General features: G+C 45.9%; 1 protein-coding gene across 1 annotated transcript; it reads left to right on the plus strand.

Annotated features, from left to right (window-relative positions):
* Window positions 1-1461: 1461 nt before the first annotated feature.
* On the plus strand, window positions 1462-15525 carry LOC119916351 (dihydropyrimidinase-related protein 2-like). The gene is given in 16 exon segments (XM_038736337.1): window positions 1462-1591; window positions 3262-3350; window positions 4950-5134; window positions 5224-5388; window positions 8323-8384; window positions 8491-8571; window positions 8662-8730; window positions 9033-9153; window positions 9409-9565; window positions 11427-11568; window positions 13970-14054; window positions 14262-14347; window positions 14434-14613; window positions 14911-14982; window positions 14985-15075; window positions 15307-15525. Coding segments are annotated over 16 exon segments (1716 nt in total). The 5' UTR covers window positions 1462-1552; the 3' UTR covers window positions 15399-15525.
* The last annotated feature ends 3416 nt before the right edge of the window (window positions 15526-18941 follow it).

The following is an 18941-nucleotide window of genomic DNA, read 5'->3' on the forward strand; positions in this document are numbered from 1 at the left end:
GTCTTCTACATATGGAGACGTGTTTTGTTTTGAATCTTGAAGACTTGGCTTTGCACCCAAAGACTGCAAAACATGGCTTTGTCCTGTCTGGCCTGTCCGTCTCCGGGACAGAAATCCCCTGTGCCGGTCTGTGTAGGGGACCGTCGAGGAGACTGAAGCTGTTCTGTTTTTAGTTGTTCGCAGTTTTATGGTTTTGTTTGATGTGAGGGTGACTGACGTGTCGAGGACGTCTTACGCTGGCTGGAGATTAATGGACTGGAGGACCACAGATTTTGGTCTGGCCCTGAATGATTCCTGGGTTGGACTGAAGAGGATCTTCCAGCTGATGGAGCTCATGAACGCCTGAACGCAGTGTTGTTGAATCTGTGAGCCACGAAACAGAAATCTGATTCTTTAAACAGTCAGAGAAGCTCACGCTCCATCATTACAGTCCAACCTTTTATCTGACAGCTGCTGGTCTCCCTTCAACACCACTGGAAGGCCGAACATTAAGTTTTCATGCGGCACAGATCTGATGACAACAAGTCAAATGGATCTGTTCCCAATCGGCCACTTTCATATGTGGTCCAAGTCAGATCCAGGTCAGGTCTGGATCTGCGGGAGAGACCAGGAGATGTTTCGCTGCTGAACTCTCTCCTTCTTTAAACTTTCTCTTCAGAGATGCAGAGGACGTAAGGAACCAGAGCACAAAGGTTCCTCCACAGTTTCACATTGAAGGATCTTGGGTGTGAATGCAGTACTTTTACTTGAAGTACCTTTACATGGTTGTATTTGAACTTTTACTGGAGTTTAAATTCGATCAGTGAATCAGAATCAAATCAAATGACCAACAGGGACAGGACTGTCTCCTCCACAGCAGTTAGATGACCAATCAGCATCCAGCAAATAAACTACTTCCGGGATCTCCTTTCATAATAAAAGCAGTTATGACTGATGTAGCGTCTCCACTTTATTTAAATTGATTAAAGTTTATTTCCTGTCTTTTGGATGGAACCACAGACATGACTTGAGACAAGGACGGCTGGCAGACTTCAGTCTCTTTGAGTCTGCTGCGATCACAGAAAGCTTCTTCAGTAAATCTATTTCAGGCTGACCGGAGATCAGTTCAGAAACTGAATGGTCATTTTCCCTTTACAGCATCTGATTGAAGATCTGCTGCTTCTCCTCTGAATGATTAATAACTGAGGTGTTTGGCAGTCCTGCTTTACATTAATGAGGAGGAAGAAGAATCTGAGGAGAGGACACAGAGTACTTTCACAGTGTGGTAGTACTTTTACTTCAGTCAGTGAGTACTTGTCCCACCTGTGATTGCTCTGTGTGTACATTTCCTTCTCTGCAGGAAACTTGTCAGAACATCATGAGAAAGTTCCGACCTGTGACTCAAACATTAAATAAAGATAACGTTCGTCTCCGAGGCTTTTATTTTGAAGCTCCACACCGGAAGCCCTGTGTGCGTGTATTGTCGGCAGTGTGACGTCAGAGCTGACGGGAACAACAATAGCAGACAGAGAGTGAGCGAGCGGATCAATCAGCCGATCACAGATCGATCAGGATGTCGTTCCAGCCCAAGAAGAGCAGCGCGAGACCCGCGGTAGGTCCAAGCCGGGCCGGGCCGGGCCGGGCCGGGCCGAGATAACAGGATGCTGTTGGGCCGGTGAGGCAGGGTGCTGCAGCTCCGCCTGTCAATCACCGCGCCGTTAGAACCAGACCGAAGCAGGCCGGGGACCAGCCTGACCGGGCCAGGCCGGACCAGGCCGGACCGGGTCGTACCGGCCTGCTGGTGTGTGCAGCTGCTGCTGACCCGGCCCTGCTCGGCTCGGCTCGGCTCGGTGCAGCTGCAGATGATGCTGAGAGATGAATGAATGATGAAAAAACTGCTGCGTTCAGGGAAAGTGGGACATTTGAGCTTCTGATAAAAGGGAACCAATAATACTGTTTATCCTAAAAGCCACAAAATCCTCGTGGGCGTGGCTGACAGTCAGAGACAGACTGGACCCCAAAAGCTCAAATTTAAAATAATTTTAAATTCTTCAACTGCGTTTCTGATCACATTTCAGAATAAAAGCACACAATGATAATGACGATAATCTTCATACCTGAGTCGTTATGTTATTAATATATTTCTGCATTCATTGTTCAGATTTAGTTTTTTGTAGGAAAACTTTGAGTATTTGAACGGCTGCTTCAAATATAAAGAAGAGATGCAAATAATATAAAGGTTATTGACAAGTTATAATCCGGTAAGTGAACTTTTAAACGGATTTCTCTGTCTCAGAGTGGCGTTGAAAAAGAGGAACTAAGAAACAGTTTGATCACATGCTGGTGAACCGTGATGAGGCGTTCACAGCTTGTTTCTGCTGAAACAGTAAAAACATCCGTCAGTGCAGCTTTAAATACAGAGAGCAACTCATAAAGAGATCAGCGTTAAATGTGAAATGGTGCATTATCCTGCTGGAAGCAGCCATCAGAAGATGTACGCTGTGGCCACAAAGGGATGGACATGGTCAGCAACAATACTCAGGTAGGCTGTCACCTTTAAACGAGGCTCAGTTGGTACTGAGGGGCCCAAAGCGTGCCAAGAAAATATCCCCCACACCACTACACCACCATCCATGCTTTCATGTTGTTCACACCAAAGTCTGACCCGACCATCTGAATGTCGCAGCTGAAATCCAGACTCATCAGACCAGGAAACGTTTTTCCTTCGTCTGTTGTCCAGTGTTGGTGAGCCTGTGTGAAATGTAGCCTCAGCTTCCTGTTCTCAGCTGACAGGAGTGGCCCCCGGTGTGGTCTTCTGCTGCTGGAGCCCGTCTGCTTCAAGGTTCCACGTGTTGCACGTTCAGAGATGGTGTTCTGCATACCTTGGTTGTAACGAGTGGTTATTTGAGTTACTGTTGCCTTTCTGTCACCTGGAACCAGTCGGCCCATTCTCTTCTGACCTCTTCGTCCACACAACTGCAGCTCTCTGGATATTTTCTCTTTCAGACCATTCTCTGTAAACCCTAGAGATGGCTGAGAGTGAGAATCCAAGCAGATCAGCAGTTTCTTGTTGTATTGACCACGTCTACATGCCTAAATGCTGCCATGTGATTGGCTGATTAGCTATTTGTGTTAACGAGCAAATGAACTGGTCCCTAATAAAGTGGCCGGTCAGTGTCAGTGTAAATGTTTTTATGTACTATTACAACTTTTAACTGTTTTTAATGAAACACGTGTTTACAATGACTTTACCCAGCATCCTCTCTGTCCATCTCTTTCCAGGGCGACCGTCTGATCATCAAAGGAGGAAAGATCGTCAATGATGACCAGTCGTTCTACGCCGACATCTATGTGGAGGACGGGACCATCAAGTAAATAATCAGAATTATTAATAACTCTGGCTGTTTGTTTTGAGCAGCTGAGCGCACGTTCTTCTTGTCTGACCTATTTTCACCAGGTGTGCTGTGGGTCGACCCCCAGGTGTGCTGTGGGTCGACCTCCAGGTGTGCTGTGGGTCGACCCCCAGGTGTGCTGTGGGTCGACCCCCTGGTGTGCTGTGGGTCGACCCCCTGGTGTGCTGTGGGTCGACCCCCAGGTGTGCTGTGGGTCGACCCCCTGGTGTGCTGTGGGTCGACCCCCTGGTGTGCTGTGGGTCGACCCCCAGGTGTGCTGTGGGTCGACCCCCTGGTGTGCTGTGGGTCGACCCCCAGGTGTGCTGTGGGTCGACCCCCTGGTGTGCTGTGGGTCGACCCCCTGGTGTGCTGTGGGTCGACCCCCAGGTGTGCTGTGGGTCGACCCCCTGGTGTGCTGTGGGTCGACCCCCTGGTGTGCTGTGGGTCGACCCCCAGGTGTGCTGTGGGTCGACCCCTGGTGTGCTGTGGGTCGACCCCCTGGTGTGCTGTGGGTCGACCCCCAGGTGTGCTGTGGGTCGACCTCCTGGTGTGCTGTGGGTCGACCTCCAGGTGTGCTGTGGGTCGACCCCCAGGTGTGCTGTGGGTCGACCTCCAGGTGTGCTGTGGGTCGACCCCCAGGTGTGCTGTGGGTCGACCTCCAGGTGTGCTGTGGGTCGACCTCCAGGTGTGCTGTGGGTCGACCTCCAGTTGGACTGTCTCTGATATCATCAGACTTCGTGTCTTTCAGCAGGTTCTGATCAAACATTCTCCCACCTCGTCACATATTTGGTCAGACCCCATGGCGTCACTTTTTAACGCCCTGGGCACCATTTTGCAACGTGTAGCGCTCCACGGTCAAGTTAGCAGCAATAGATATGCAGCGTCTGGTTAGACTTTCAAAATAAAACTACTGGTTAAGGTCATGAAAGTAATTAAGTAATTTGGTTAGGGTTAGGCACTAAAACTAATTGGTTAGGTTAGATCGTGGTTTGGGTTAAAATAACTACTTTACTTACGTTACTTGCTGAGCTTCCCTAACTTAAATAAAAACATTCTGTGTTGACTTTTTATTTCACAGGAAATGAACACCGGTCTCCTGGTTGAAAGGCCGTTTTCTGGCCCTTCGCCGACCCCATTAAACATCACCTACACCTACCTTCAGCATTAAAAAATTACCCTACAGGGTTTCCCTCAGTGCGTTACAAACTGACTCAAACAGGTCTTCACCATGCGTCCATATGTGATGACTTCGGAGTGAGAACGGGTTGTGAAAACCCTCAGTTTAATAGTGTAGAATAAAAAATCATGTCTGGCATTTTTTAAATTGGTAGAAGCTTCAGTGAGTCATGATGACTGTGATCGTGGGTCGACCTCCTGTCTTCATAGACTCACATGCATTAGGAGACTTCCACAAACCAATATGGCGACCGTATTGATACATTGCAGCAATGAACAGCAACATTCAATGCCATTTCCACGTGTATATATCTATGGTTTGATAGTGGTTTTCTGACATCATCAGACTTCCTGTTGTGTGTCCTGATCATCATTAGACTTCCTGTCGTGTGTCCTGATCAGACAGATCGGTGAGAACCTGATCGTCCCGTCCAGCGTGAAGACAGTGGATGCTTACGGGCAGCTGGTGATCCCCGGAGGAGTCGACGCCAACACCAACCTGCAGGCTGCGCAGAAAGGCCTGAACCCGGCCGACGACTTCTACCACGGAACCAGAGCCGCCGTGTCGGGAGGAACCACCACAATCAGTCAGATTATTACCAATAGCCTACCAATACTTGTCAATACTGCTTCAGTCAGAGCACAGCAGTAATAATGCTGGTGGTTGTGTTCACAGTGGACCACGTGCTGGTGGAGCCCGGGACTAGTTTACTGTCAGCGTTTGAGCAGTGGAGGGAGACGGCGGAGCAGAGGGCGTGCTGCGACTTCTCTCTGCACCTGGACATCACTCGCTGGCACGAAGGACTGTACGAGGAGCTGGAGACCCTTATCAAAGACAAAGGTCAGGATGCTTCACTGAGCATCACTGGACACACAAAAAGACAGAGTATGAATAGGGTATGAGGCTACTGCATAGGATACAAGGCAGCATAGGGCACAAGGATACAGCATAGGGAACAAGGCTACAGCATAGGGTACGAGGCTACGCCATAAGGTATGAAGCTACAGCATAGGGGAAAAGGCTACAGCATAGGGAACAAGGCTACAGCATAGGGAACAAGGCTACAGCATAGGGTACGAGGCAGCATAGGGCACGAGGCTACAGCATAGGGAACAAGGCTATGGCATAGGGTACGAGGCAGCATAGGGCACGAGGCTACAGCATAGGGAACAAGGCTATGGCATAGGGTACGAGGCTACGCCATAAGGTATGAAGCTACAGCATAGGGAAAAAGGCTACAGCATAGGGAACAAGGCTACAGCATAGGGAACAAGGCTACAGCATAGGGCACGAGGCTACAGCATAGGGAACAAGGCTATGGCATAGGGTACGAGGCTACGCCATAAGGTATGAAGCTACAGCATAGGGGAAAAGGCTACAGCATAGGGAACAAGGCTACAGCATAGGGAACAAGGCTACAGCATAGGGTACGAGGCAGCATAGGGCACGAGGCTACAGCATAGGGAACAAGGCTATGGCATAGGGTACGAGGCTACGCCATAAGGTATGAAGCTACAGCATAGGGAAAAAGGCTACAGCATAGGGAACAAGGCTACAGCATAGGGAACAAGGCTACAGCATAGGGCACGAGGCTACAGCATAGGGAACAAGGCTATGGCATAGGGTACGAGGCAGCATAGGGCACAAGGCTACAGCATAGGGTACAAGGCAGCATAGGGCACAAGGATACAGCATAGGGAACAAGGCTACAGCATAGGGTACAAGGCAGCATAGGGCACAAGGATGCAGCATAGGGAACAAGGCTACAGCATATGGTACGAGGCTACGCCATAAGGTATGAAGCTACAGCATAGGGGAAAAGGCTACAGCATAGGGAACAAGGCTACAGCATAGGGTACGAGGCAGCATAGGGCACGAGGCTACAGCATAGGGAACAAGGCTATGGCATAGGGTACGAGGCAGCATAGGGCACGAGGCTACAGCATAGGGAACAAGGCTATGGCATAGGGTACGAGGCTACGCCATAAGGTATGAAGCTACAGCATAGGGGAAAAGGCTACAGCATAGGGAACAAGGCTATGGCATAGGGTACGAGGCAGCATAGGGAACAAGGCTACAGCATAGGGAACAAGGCTATGGCATAGGGTACGAGGCAGCATAGGGCACAAGGCTACAGCATAGGGTAAGAGGTTACGCCATAAGGTATGAAGCTACAGCATAGGGAAAAAGGCTACAGCATAGGGAACAACGCTACAGCATAGGGAACAAGGCTACAGCATAGGGTACAAGGCAGCATAGGGCACAAGGATACAGCATAGGGAACAAGGCTACAGCATAGGGTACAAGGCAGCATAGGGCACAAGGCTACAGCATAGGGAACAAGGCTACAGCATAGGGTACGAGGCTACGCCATAAGGTATGAAGCTACAGCATAGGGGAAAAGGCTACAGCATAGGGAACAAGGCTACAGCATAGGGAACAAGGCTACAGCATAGGGTACGAGGCAGCATAGGGCACGAGGCTACAGCATAGGGAACAAGGCTATGGCATAGGGTACGAGGCAGCATAGGGCACGAGGCTACAGCATAGGGAACAAGGCTACAGCATAGGGAACAAGGCTACAGCATAGGGAACAAGGCTATGGCATAGGGTACGAGGCTACGCCATAAGGTATGAAGCTACAGCATAGGGAAAAAGGCTACAGCATAGGGAACAAGGCTACAGCATAGGGAACAAGGCTACAGCATAGGGTACAAGGCAGCATAGGGCACAAGGATACAGCATAGGGAACAAGGCTACAGCATAGGGTACAAGGCAGCATAGGGCACAAGGCTACAGCATAGGGAACAAGGCTACAGCATAGGGTACGAGGCTACGCCATAAGGTATGAAGCTACAGCATAGGGGAAAAGGCTACAGCATAGGGAACAAGGCTACAGCATAGGGAACAAGGCTACAGCATAGGGTACGAGGCTACAGCATAGGGCACGAGGCTACAGCATAGGGAACAAGGCTACAGCATAGGGTACGAGGCTACGCCATAAGGTATGAAGCTACAGCATAGGGAAAAAGGCTACAGCATAGGGAACAAGGCTACAGCATAGGGAAAAAGGCTACAGCATAGGGCACGAGGCTATAGCATAGGGAACAAGGCTATGGCATAGGGTACGAGGCAGCATAGGGTACAAGGCTACAGCATAGGGTAAGAGGCTACGCCATAAGGTATGAAGCTACAGCATAGGGAAAAAGGCTACAGCATAGGGAACAAGGCTACAGCATAGGGAACAAGGCTACAGCATAGGGAGCAAGGCTACAGCATAGGGTACGAGGCAGCAGAGAGGCAACAGCATAGGGCATGAGGCTACTGAATAGGCTACGACGCTACAGCATAGGGGACGAGGCTACGCTGTAGGGTACGAGGCTACAGCGTAGGGCAGTGGTCGGCACTAGGCGGCCCACGTGGCCAGTTTGCTTTGATAGCAGAAAAATAAAATTTTTATAAATTGATAGCGGCTGATTCTGAGATCTCAGTCATGACAGCAACAGTTACTCACATAATCACTTCCTCTTATGTGATTGTGCCTCCAAAATAAAGCGCGAAACCAAGTTGCTGCTGGTTGGCGTCCATGTTTGTTTTGGTACAAGAAAACGCAACAGTTGAGCTCCAGTGGTTCAGAGTGTTGTCATCAGGTTTTTGCACCTCTCTTCCTGTTGAGCACTAACGTCTCTGCAAGTTGGTGGAAACAACGTGTGTTTTGTAGTTGTTCAGGGGCGTTTCAAAGCTAAATCAGGGCTCCTGAACTTTGTGTTACAGGTGTGAACTCCTTCCTGCTCTTCATGGCCTACAAAGACAAATACCAGAGCTCCGACTCTCAGGTGAACTACGGTCACTATTGTTATTGTTTGTTTGTTTGTTGTTCGTTGTTGTTGTTGCTGAGGTTTCAGGTTTCTCTCAATCTGCTTACTGTTTTTGTGGTTTCAGCTCTACGAGGCATTCGGGGTCCTCCGGGATCTTGGAGCCATCGCACAGGTCCATGCTGAGAATGGTGACATCATTGATGAGGTACTACATCCTGACCAATGAGACAGTAGCTCTCGTTTTTATCAGCACGATCACACCAACACAGTGAATCCAAATTTGTTTGTGTTTCAGGAAGAGAAGAAGCTTCTCTGTCTTGGCATCACTGGACCTGAAGGACACGTTTTAGCTCACCCTGAGGAGGTACACACACCTGTAACACACCTGAGACACACCTGTAGCACACCTGAGACACACCTGTAGCACACCTGTAGCACACCTGTAGCACACCCTGTAGCACACCTGAGACACACCTGTAGCACACCTGAGACACACCTGAGACACACCTGTAGCACACCTGTAGCACACCCTGTAGCACACCTGTAGCACACCTGAGACACACCTGTAGCACACCTGAGACACACCTGAGACACACCTGTAGCACACCTGTGTTGTCACGTCGTGTGTTGCTGATGGTGTGGGCGTGTTGTCGCGTTGTGTTCCAGGTGGAGACAGAGGCGGTGTATCGGGCCATCACAATCGCCAAACAGGCCAACTGTCCGCTGTACGTTACCAAGGTGATGAGCAAATCTGCTGCTGATGTCATCGCCAAAGCCAGGAAGAAAGGTGACATCGTCATTCTCATCTGTTTTTCATCACACCCTTTAATTCAGATTAAATTCAGAGTGGACTACACTTTTAATCTGGAGTCCCCAGAAACTGGCCAAGAACGTCCCCTCTATTATCTGGGACTCTTGGCCTTGGGAGACCCTGTCCGGGAACACTGCCACCAACAACTCACAGGGATCCACCACAGTAAGGTGGGGGTTCTTGGAGAGGTGCTGAGCTGAAGGTTAAACATCCTGCTGTTTCTGTCCTCAGGTATGGTGGTGTATGGAGAGCCAATCACAGCCAGCCTGGCCACTGATGGATCTCACTATTGGTCCAAAGACTGGGCCACAGCTGCTGCCTTGGTCATGAGCCCTCCTCTTAACCCTGACCCTTCAACTCCACAGTACCTGACCTCCCTGTTAGCATGGTTAGTATGACCCCACCTCTCTGTTAGCATGGTTAGTATGACCCACCTCCCTGTTAGCATGGTTAGTATGACCCTACCTCCCTGTTAGCATGGTTAGTATGACCCCACCTTCCTGTTAGCATGGTTAGTATGACCCTACCTCCCTATTAGCATGGTTAGTATGACCCCACCTTCCTGTTAGCATGGTTAGTATGACCCCACCTCCCTGTTAGCATGGTTAGTATGACCCCACCTCTCTGTTAGCATGGTTAGTATGACCCTACCTCCTGTTAGCATGGTTAGTATGACCCCACCTTCCTGTTAGCATGGTTAGTATGACCCTACCTCCCTGTTAGCATGGTTAGTATGACCCCACCTCTCTGTTAGCATGGTTAGTATGACCCCACCTTCCTGTTAGCATGGTTAGTATGACCCTACCTCCCTATTAGCATGGTTAGTATGACCCCACCTTCCTGTTAGCATGGTTAGTATGACCCTACCTCCCTGTTAGCATGGTTAGTATGACCCCACCTCTCTGTTAGCATGGTTAGTATGACCCTACCTCCCTGTTAGCATGGTTAGTATGACCCCACCTTCCTGTTAGCATGGTTAGTATGACCCTACCTCCCTGTTAGCATGGTTAGTATGACCCCACCTCCCTGTTAGCATGGTTAGTATGACCCCACCTCCCTGTTAGCATGGTTAGTATGACCCCACCTCCCTGTTATCATGGTTAGTATGACCCCACCTCTCTGTTAGCATGGTTAGTATGACCCCACCTCTCTGTTAGCATGGTTAGTATGACCCCACCTCCCTGTTAGCATGGTTAGTATGACCCCACCTCTCTGTTAGCATGGTTAGCATACATGTAGCGTCACTTTCCACCTCAACAGTCCAGGGGTCTCATTTATAAAACTGTGCGTAGAAACCTCACTAAAAGTGTAAGTGCGCCCAAAAGCCAAAAATGGTGTACGCCAAAAAATATTCAGACTTATGAAACTGTGCGTATGCACACCTGTAAGCAAATTCCCTTTATAAATCACAGTCAACTTAAAATGAGGTGCATGTGAGGGAGCGCCATGTCGACCATGTTAGCCCATTTAGGCTAGACAAAGAGTCCACTCACTAATGAGGCTGCCGATGAGTTAAAAGAAATGACTTGTTTTATGTGACACACACTGAAAGATTTCTTTAATAAAATAGTGTTACATTGTCCGTAACGCCAAGCAGCGCATCACATCCACACACTGGTGCATAGCATTAGCCTCGAAAAGGCAACGAACATAATGATGATAACAATAGACAGTGTGAAACTATGCTCTCGGGAAAACGGGATCAGTGTAATATGTCCTCCTGTTCACCTGATTTATGAGAATAAATTGCACTGCAAGCAAGTATAAATTAATATGATTCCGAATTAAACTGTAAAAAATATTTGAGGCTCTTTTGCAGAAACAGAATCTGTTTGTGTTTATGATCCTAAATCTGGATCTTTTTGTGGCTGCAAATGATCTTAAATTGTGTGTGTTTTTTGCGCACTTCGGGGAAAGTCAATCAAAGGGGTGTTTTTTATTCAGAAAGGCTTTAATACTCAGAGGTAATATTTGGATTTATTTTACACAGTAGTAGGCCTGTTCATCTCAACGCGTTTCATCCTTCTGCCATGTGAGTCGCTGTTTGTCATTTCTCCTCTTTATGTGCGTACGCATGGTTCAGAGTTTACTTACAGGACGCACGTTTGTTTTTTATAGATCACAGCCTTTGCTTGGGAAGTGGCGTCCGCACGTTTCCAGCCCTGTTTTGTACGTACGCACTGTTTATAAATGAGGCCCCAGGTGTTGCAGGTGAACCTAAGAGGTGCTTGTTGTGCCTTTTTTTCCAGTGGAGACCTCCAGGTGACGTCCAGCGCTCACGCCAGCTTCTCCACAGCTCAGAAAGCTGTCGGTAAAGACGACTTCACTCTGATCCCAGAGGGAACCAACGGCATCGAGGAGAGGATGTCTGTGGTGTGGGACAGAGCGGTGGTGAGATGAGCCGTCTGCACACTGTGAACCCTACAAACGTGGATAACAAGACATTCAGTGTTCACGTGAAAAGTGACAGAAATAGCTGTAGAATGAAAACAGGGGGCCAACAGAGAAGCCACGCCTACTTCCCACCTTCAGACAGCTGACCAATCACAGAGTGAATAATAATAATAATTTTATTTATTTGCAAGGACAGTGCATATTAACATGACAGCTCAAAATATGCCAGAGTTAGCCAAAAGGCTATTTTTCATCTGTATTCCCAGGCCCGATGTACAATAGGCACCCTGAAAATAGGTAATAGGTAAAACAAATTGATTTTCACATGGCAAAAATACAATAAACATTACATTTGCTACAGTAGCAGGAATAAGACGCCAAAACAAACATGCAACAAGGAGTTCATGCGCTACAGAGCTTAAGTGGAAATGCAGCTGGAGGCGACAGAACATAAGAGTACAAGCTGCAGTTCATAAAACAACTAGAGTCAATATTAAGAACACAGTCAAAGACATTAGTCAGTTATAATACAAAGCTTAAGAGGCAGAATAAACTGCAGCATTAAAATGCAGCAGTATCGAAATTAAATAAAAAAAACATGCAAGATGGCTCAAGAGAGCGGCGGTGGAAGTTCAGTGCTGGCATGTTTGACTGCTAAGGAGCCAACGTTTTAATGATGAGCGGAATACATTATAACTATTAATTTCTCTGATTGACGTTGGGATGTTGTTCCATTCTTTTGAAGCTTTAATAGAAAAGGCTGGACTGACTAAACGTAGTTTTCCTGAATGGAATGACACAGTCCCCTCTGGATGTTCCTCGAGTGAGGCGACTGGAGATGGACCTTAAACTCACAATCTCAAAGAGGTGGAGGGGCCAGGCCATGAAGGATTTTATATGCTAGACAGATATTTGTGAACTTAATTGAAAAATTTTCCCAACTTAATAAATTATATTTTTACAGAATATTGCAGTGATGAAAATGACGTGGTTTCTTATCCAAAACTTTAAGTGTTTGCTTGTATAGGGACTGTATTGGTTTTAAAGTGGTGTGGTTGGCCTGAGACCAGATGGTGAGGCAGTAAGTCATATGCGAAAAAATGCATAAACATTTTGGCTGCTCGGGTGGACATTGAGTTCCTGGTAAATCGAAAATTAGATTAGATTAGATTAAATTTTACTTTCTTGACAGTTTTGGTGATATGAGAATTAAAATTAAATTTGGAGTCTATGAGAATACCAAGATACTTAAATTCTGTAACTATTTGAAGTTTTTCACCGGATATTACAATGTCCGGATTTGCTGTGGAGTTGGTAGTTTTAGTAAAAAACATACTAACTGTCTTGGAGAAATTTAACTGAATGCTACACTGATTTAGCCATTCACTGATCTTTACCATAGAGTTTGTAAGTTTAGTTGCCACTGCTGTTTTTGATGGCCCATGTGTGTATAGAACTGTATCGTCTGCATACATTAGAATATTTGAATATGTCTGATTTGTCGAACACAGAAGGCATGAGTGTGTTTTCAGTGCAGAGAGACTAATGCACAATACGCCCTGCGTCGGAGGCTAAAAATAATAATGGCTGCAATGATGGGATCCACTGGACCACTGGTTCTCAGTCTGACATTTTATTATACCTTTATTTTAACAGGCAAGTTAATTAAGAAGAGATTAAATAAAATAATATAAACTACAGACAGAAGATGCAGAACAGCAATAAACTTTAAAAACCAGGTACAGAGACACAAGAAACCAAATGAAAGATTAATAAAGTGGCATGATCCACATTTTTTGTCGAAATTCAGTGTTTTCGCCAGCCAGTCATGGTAGGCTCTCTCAGCCAATAAGCTCTAAATGAGAGGTTCACAGGTTTTAAATGAGGGTAAAAGAAAGTTCTGGTATCACATTTGTACACAGTATCAGCAGATACTATGATACATAATATAAATAAAATATTCTCCATGACAGAGAACAGTCAGTTCCAATCAAAGTTTACATTAATGGTCACATGACTGGTTTGTCTTGAGCTGTGTTTTCGTTTATAGATATTGAAGCTAGTTCAGTCTCTGATATGGTTCCATTTATTTGCTGCTCTGATTGAAAATGCTGACTGTGCAAAAGCAGTTTTCCTAAATTGACTGATGCCCTGGTCTCCTTAGCATTATCCCTGCAGAACGACACACATTGTTTAGGTTAGGTTAGGTTGGTGGTGCTAGGTTATGGTCTAATTTATACACCAGGCACATTTCTGCAACATAAAGAAAACTGTTTGAGTTTTTGTGGAGTTTTTCTTTTTCTGGATTAAGGCTCTCTAAGGATAGAGGCTGTTGTGTAAATGTATGTAGTTTCCACATGTGAAGGCTATTTAGATCTTTGTCATTCTGTCTCTGCAGTCCACGGGGAAGATGGATGAGAACGAGTTTGTTGCAGTAACGAGCACCAACGCTGCGAAACTCTTCAACATTTACCCGCGCAAAGGTATCGCCTGGAAATGATTTACTGACATACGAGTATAAAGGAGGACAGGTTTATCTGTAACTTTGATGTAATGATTAAAGATAAAGTAATACTTCTAGTAATACATCTAACCCTAACCCTATTGTTTGTTTACAATAATATTCAGATATCCATAAATGGTACTCAGATATCTGTAACATGGTGGGTTTCTGTCCTCTGTGTGCTCAGGACGGATCGCTGTAGGTTCAGATGCTGATATCGTTGTCTGGAATCCAAAGGAGACCCGAAGTGTTTCTGCAAAGACTCACAACCTGGTAACAACACATCAGTCTTCATCATCCATAATTAAAATTCATCATTGATCATCATCTTCCTCACCATGCTGCATGCCTGTGTGCAGACGGTGGAGGTCAACATACTGGAGGGTTTAGAGTTTCGAGGTGTGGCGTCGGTGGTGATCAGCGGCGGTCGAGTCATTCTGGAGGATGGAAAACTCAGCGTGACTGAAGGTTCAGGACGCTTCGTCCCCCGGAAGGCTTTCCCCGACGCCGTCTACAAGAGGATCAGAGCCCGCAGCAAGGTAACGTACCTGTTAACCAGATAACTACCTGAACTCTGACAGAGGATCAGAGCCGCAGCAAGGTAACGTACCTGTTAACCAGAGAACTACCTGAACTCTGACAGAGGATCAGAGCCGCAAGGTAACGTACCTGTTAACCAGATAACTACCTGAACTCTGATTGGATCAGAGCCACAGCAAGGTAACGTACCTGTTAACCAGAGAACTACCTGAACTCTGACGGGGTTCGTCTCTGTCTGGTTGATGAACTAGTTAATCAGAAAAATGACTGATCAAACGTTTCTCTCCTCATCTCAGATGGCTGAGGCTCGCGGCGTCCCCCGTGGAAACTACGATGGTCCCGTCCATGATGTCATCAGTATGACTAAATCGGTCCCACCCACTCCAACCACCAGGGGCCCCCCTGTCCAAAATCCCAGATCGCCCCCCGAAACCTCCACCAATCAGGATTCACACTGGCAGGTAGTGTTCATACATGCAGGACACAAACAAACACACGTCTCTGGAGAATTCTTATCAATAAAGTGATCACTACAGCTGATTGGCTCAGAGTGGCATTCTGGGTAAATCCTGTACTTTAGATAACACACAGTTTATACATACAATAGCTAAGTACTGCAGTTACACATGAAGAAGAACATGAAGAAGATACACTGATCCAGATCATCATCTTCTTCTTCTTCTTCTTCACAGGAGCTCAGGTTGATGACCACATACCTCGCCGCTCGACTCAGAGGATTGTGGCTCCACCTGGTGGACGATCCAACATTACATCCTTATCTTAAAGAAGAAGAATCAAACGGTCACTTTGAGTTTGTCCAACAGAAAACTCAAGTGTCACATATACTACAAGATACAAACCCTACTACAACCTTACAACTAGTACTACACCCTATAACAATAGTACTTCATCTCCAGCTGAACCCCAGTACAAACTTACACATCTTACAATGATAATACTGTACCTAGTACTTAACTGAAGTACTTCAAGTAGTACTAAACCCTACCTAAACAACAAAGCTAACATTAAAGCCTACTACAACACTACAAATTATATAACAGTAGTACTGTAACTAGTACTAAACTCTACAACTAACTCGTATGAAATCCTAGCAAACTAGTGCCACAACCAATAACAGTATACCAAAACCTGCTGCAACCCTGCAGCTAGTATTAAACACTACAACTTCTACTAATTAGTTTAAAAACGGTAACAATAACCAACAGTACTCAATCCTAGTACTTAACCCTACAACTCAACAACAAGTTATAAACCTTATGAGTACTAAATCTCACTATATTTTGTACTTTTACTATCAAATCCTACAACAACCATCCAAGTAGTACTACATTCTTCAGTAAAGGTACTTTAGCTGGTGCTAAACCCTGCTGGTAGTACAACTCTACAGATACTATTAGACCCTGCTAACCCTGCCCTACTAAACAAAGGTACTACAACAAGTACTAAACCCTGAAGACACTAAGCAACACGTATTAAATCCCCTGCAACAATTTTACTTCAACTAGTACTAACTCTAAACTACTATTTAACCATATTGTAGTAGTACTTCAACTGGTACCGAACCCTAGAACAACAGTACAGCTAGTACTAAAGTACAAAAACTTAACCATACAATTTAACAACTCGTCATAAACCCAATCAGCACTAAATCCTAAAATAATAGTAATCCAACTTGGACAATACCCTACAACAATGGTACACCCTACAAATACTACTAACGCTACAACAATGGTACACCCTGCTACAAAAGCACTACAATATTAAATTTTACTACTTAATCTTACTAAGAGTAGTACTTTAGAATTACTAAACCCTAAAATTAGTACTTAATTTTAGAATAATGATATTATTATTAATGGTATCAATATTCTAACTACTTCTAACTCATACACCTACTGTAGTTCAAGTGGAGTAGCACTGAATGTTACAACAATGGTTCTACAACCCTACAAATACTACTAAACCCTATAAACCCCCTCAACTGCTAGTAAATCCTACACCTACTTCAACTGCAGTAGTACTACAACCCAACCACTAGTACTAAATCCTACTACATTGGTACTTAACTAGTACTGAATATTATTGGTATGGCTCTTGGAAGTCATTTGAAGTACTCTAATCTTAACTCATGTGTACTCAACATTTCATCTACTCGTCACTTCCTCATGCTCTCTTTGCCTCTCAGTACTCTCTGATAAAGGCAGTCGTAGTATTAGTATTAGTAGAATAAGTCCAGAACATACTTCCTGACACGTTCACACCTGAAGACAAACTGTTTACCACCAGTACACCTTTCACACGGTAAGCTGCTGTGGCTGGATGTTCCCAGATGTTCCCAGAGGACAACCTAACCCATCAAAACCCTTCGTCCATTCCTTCCAGAAACATATTCCTCTCAGTGTAAATGAAATTCATATTGTCTTAACTTTGCTCAACATTAACATTTAGTCTGCAATATTTCATGTCTTCATGTAGTTTAAGGTCTCAGGATAATCCAGGTCCACGTCGCTCTGAGATCTTCCATCGGTCTGAACCACTTCAGTTTAAATCTGCATCACTATGAGACCATTAGAATCATATGAATCCATAATGTGCTGGTAGAAATGAGTCCGTGGCAGAGTGACACGTTCAGTCCTCATGATGTTTCTATTGTTGTGATTTAGTCTGAACTGAGCCGGACTGCAGAGTTTGTTATTAATCCAGTTATTTGTAGTTATTGATGAAGTAAAGTTAAAAGTTTTCTCAGAAACCAGATTTAAACTTTCAGACTGACACTATTAGACTTTTTGTGAACTATCAACTGTAATAATGGTGCTAATATATCCAGTGGTAGCCTGCAAGTAGCAAACCCTGCAATACCATGACCCCTACAGGATGCAGACAAACTGACCCCCCCCCCCCCCCCCCCCCCCCCCCCACAAATATCTAAAACAAACACAACTAAACAATACAACAACACCCTGCTCTGACCATGGATGTATTAAAAGACCTGGAACACGAGGCAAAAAGGGTCTCTAGCTTAGAGCTTCTGTGTAGTGTGGCCCTCTGCACATGCTCATTAGGGTTTCTCCTGCTGGTCCCGCCCACGCAAATTGCTAAACTGAAAGTGAAGGTAGATTTAGCTCCATGACCTCGGCCCCAACAGATTCAAACAACAAGGAGGGCGCGATCTGTAGAGTAAGAAGCTACATGCTGATGATGAATCAAGATTCTGATGGAGCAGAAGACACATGCCTGGGTTCAATTCCCCACTGTGACCCTGAGCAAGACACTTAACCCCTTGTTGCTCCAGAGGCGTGCGACCTCTGACATATAAAACAGCTGTAAGTCGCTTTGGATAAAAGCGTCAGCTAAATGTCAAATGTAACCCTTGTAGTTTCAAGCAGTGACCGGAGGATCACCAATAATCCATGTGCTCAGTCACTGCGCCTGCTTTACCAATAGATGCTCTCGGTTTACCAATCCCCGCGCTCAGTTTAGTGGAACTTTGCGTTGCAGTTCCACGAGTGTCCACAGGAGAAACCAACAGCGAGCCTGAGTGATTGTGCCGTACCATATCTGTAAAAACATCCGAGGTCTTACCCTGCTGTAGGAGGGTCAGCATCCACCATGACCTCTGACCCTGACTGTAAAAGGACTAAAACAAAGGGTTTTCAGCTTGTGATGTCACAGCTGCAGACCGCCTCCCCTTCCAGCTCTGTGACCTCTGAAGGGATTTTTAACTGTATTTGATTTGTAAAGGCTTCATTTGATACCATGATCATTTTGTATTTTTTACAGTTTTTGTATCCTGGCAGAGTTAGCGTCGGTGATCGTAGTCCTCCCACACAGCTCAGCCCTGCGCAGTCCACGGCAGCCATGTTGGTGCTGCAGGTCTGGCGAAATGTTCAGACGTCATAAAAGAAGACGGAGACGTTCTGTGACCAGTGGGATATTTTGATTTTGATACCATTATCAGGTCAATACAGTAATTCTGAAGCTACAGCCAGCAGCTCGTTAGCTTAGCTTAGCATATAGACTGAAACCAGCCGACTCCTTATTAATCCCTGCAGAACAGACTGAGCTCCAACATGGCGGCTGGTTCCTGCAGGCTGACCTGCTCCTGTAGACGTCCTCACAGGTGCACCGGAGCCAACATGGAGCTCTTTCTATACGCAGTGATCCTGTGCAGACATGGCGGTGTGTATCTGAAGAGGGGATCCTGTGGTGACGGTGCATCTGCTGTTGTTGTTGTTGTTGTTGTTTCTGTGGTGAATGTGAAACTACTTCCTGCTGCATGAATAAAGTGTGAAGAGAAACGCAGTAG

The sequence above is a fragment of the Micropterus salmoides genome, unplaced genomic scaffold (assembly GCF_014851395.1).
Source record: "Micropterus salmoides isolate LMB-PRFRI ecotype aquatic unplaced genomic scaffold, ASM1485139v1 Ms_hic_scaffold_21, whole genome shotgun sequence".
Classification (NCBI taxonomy): domain Eukaryota; kingdom Metazoa; phylum Chordata; class Actinopteri; order Centrarchiformes; family Centrarchidae; genus Micropterus; species Micropterus salmoides.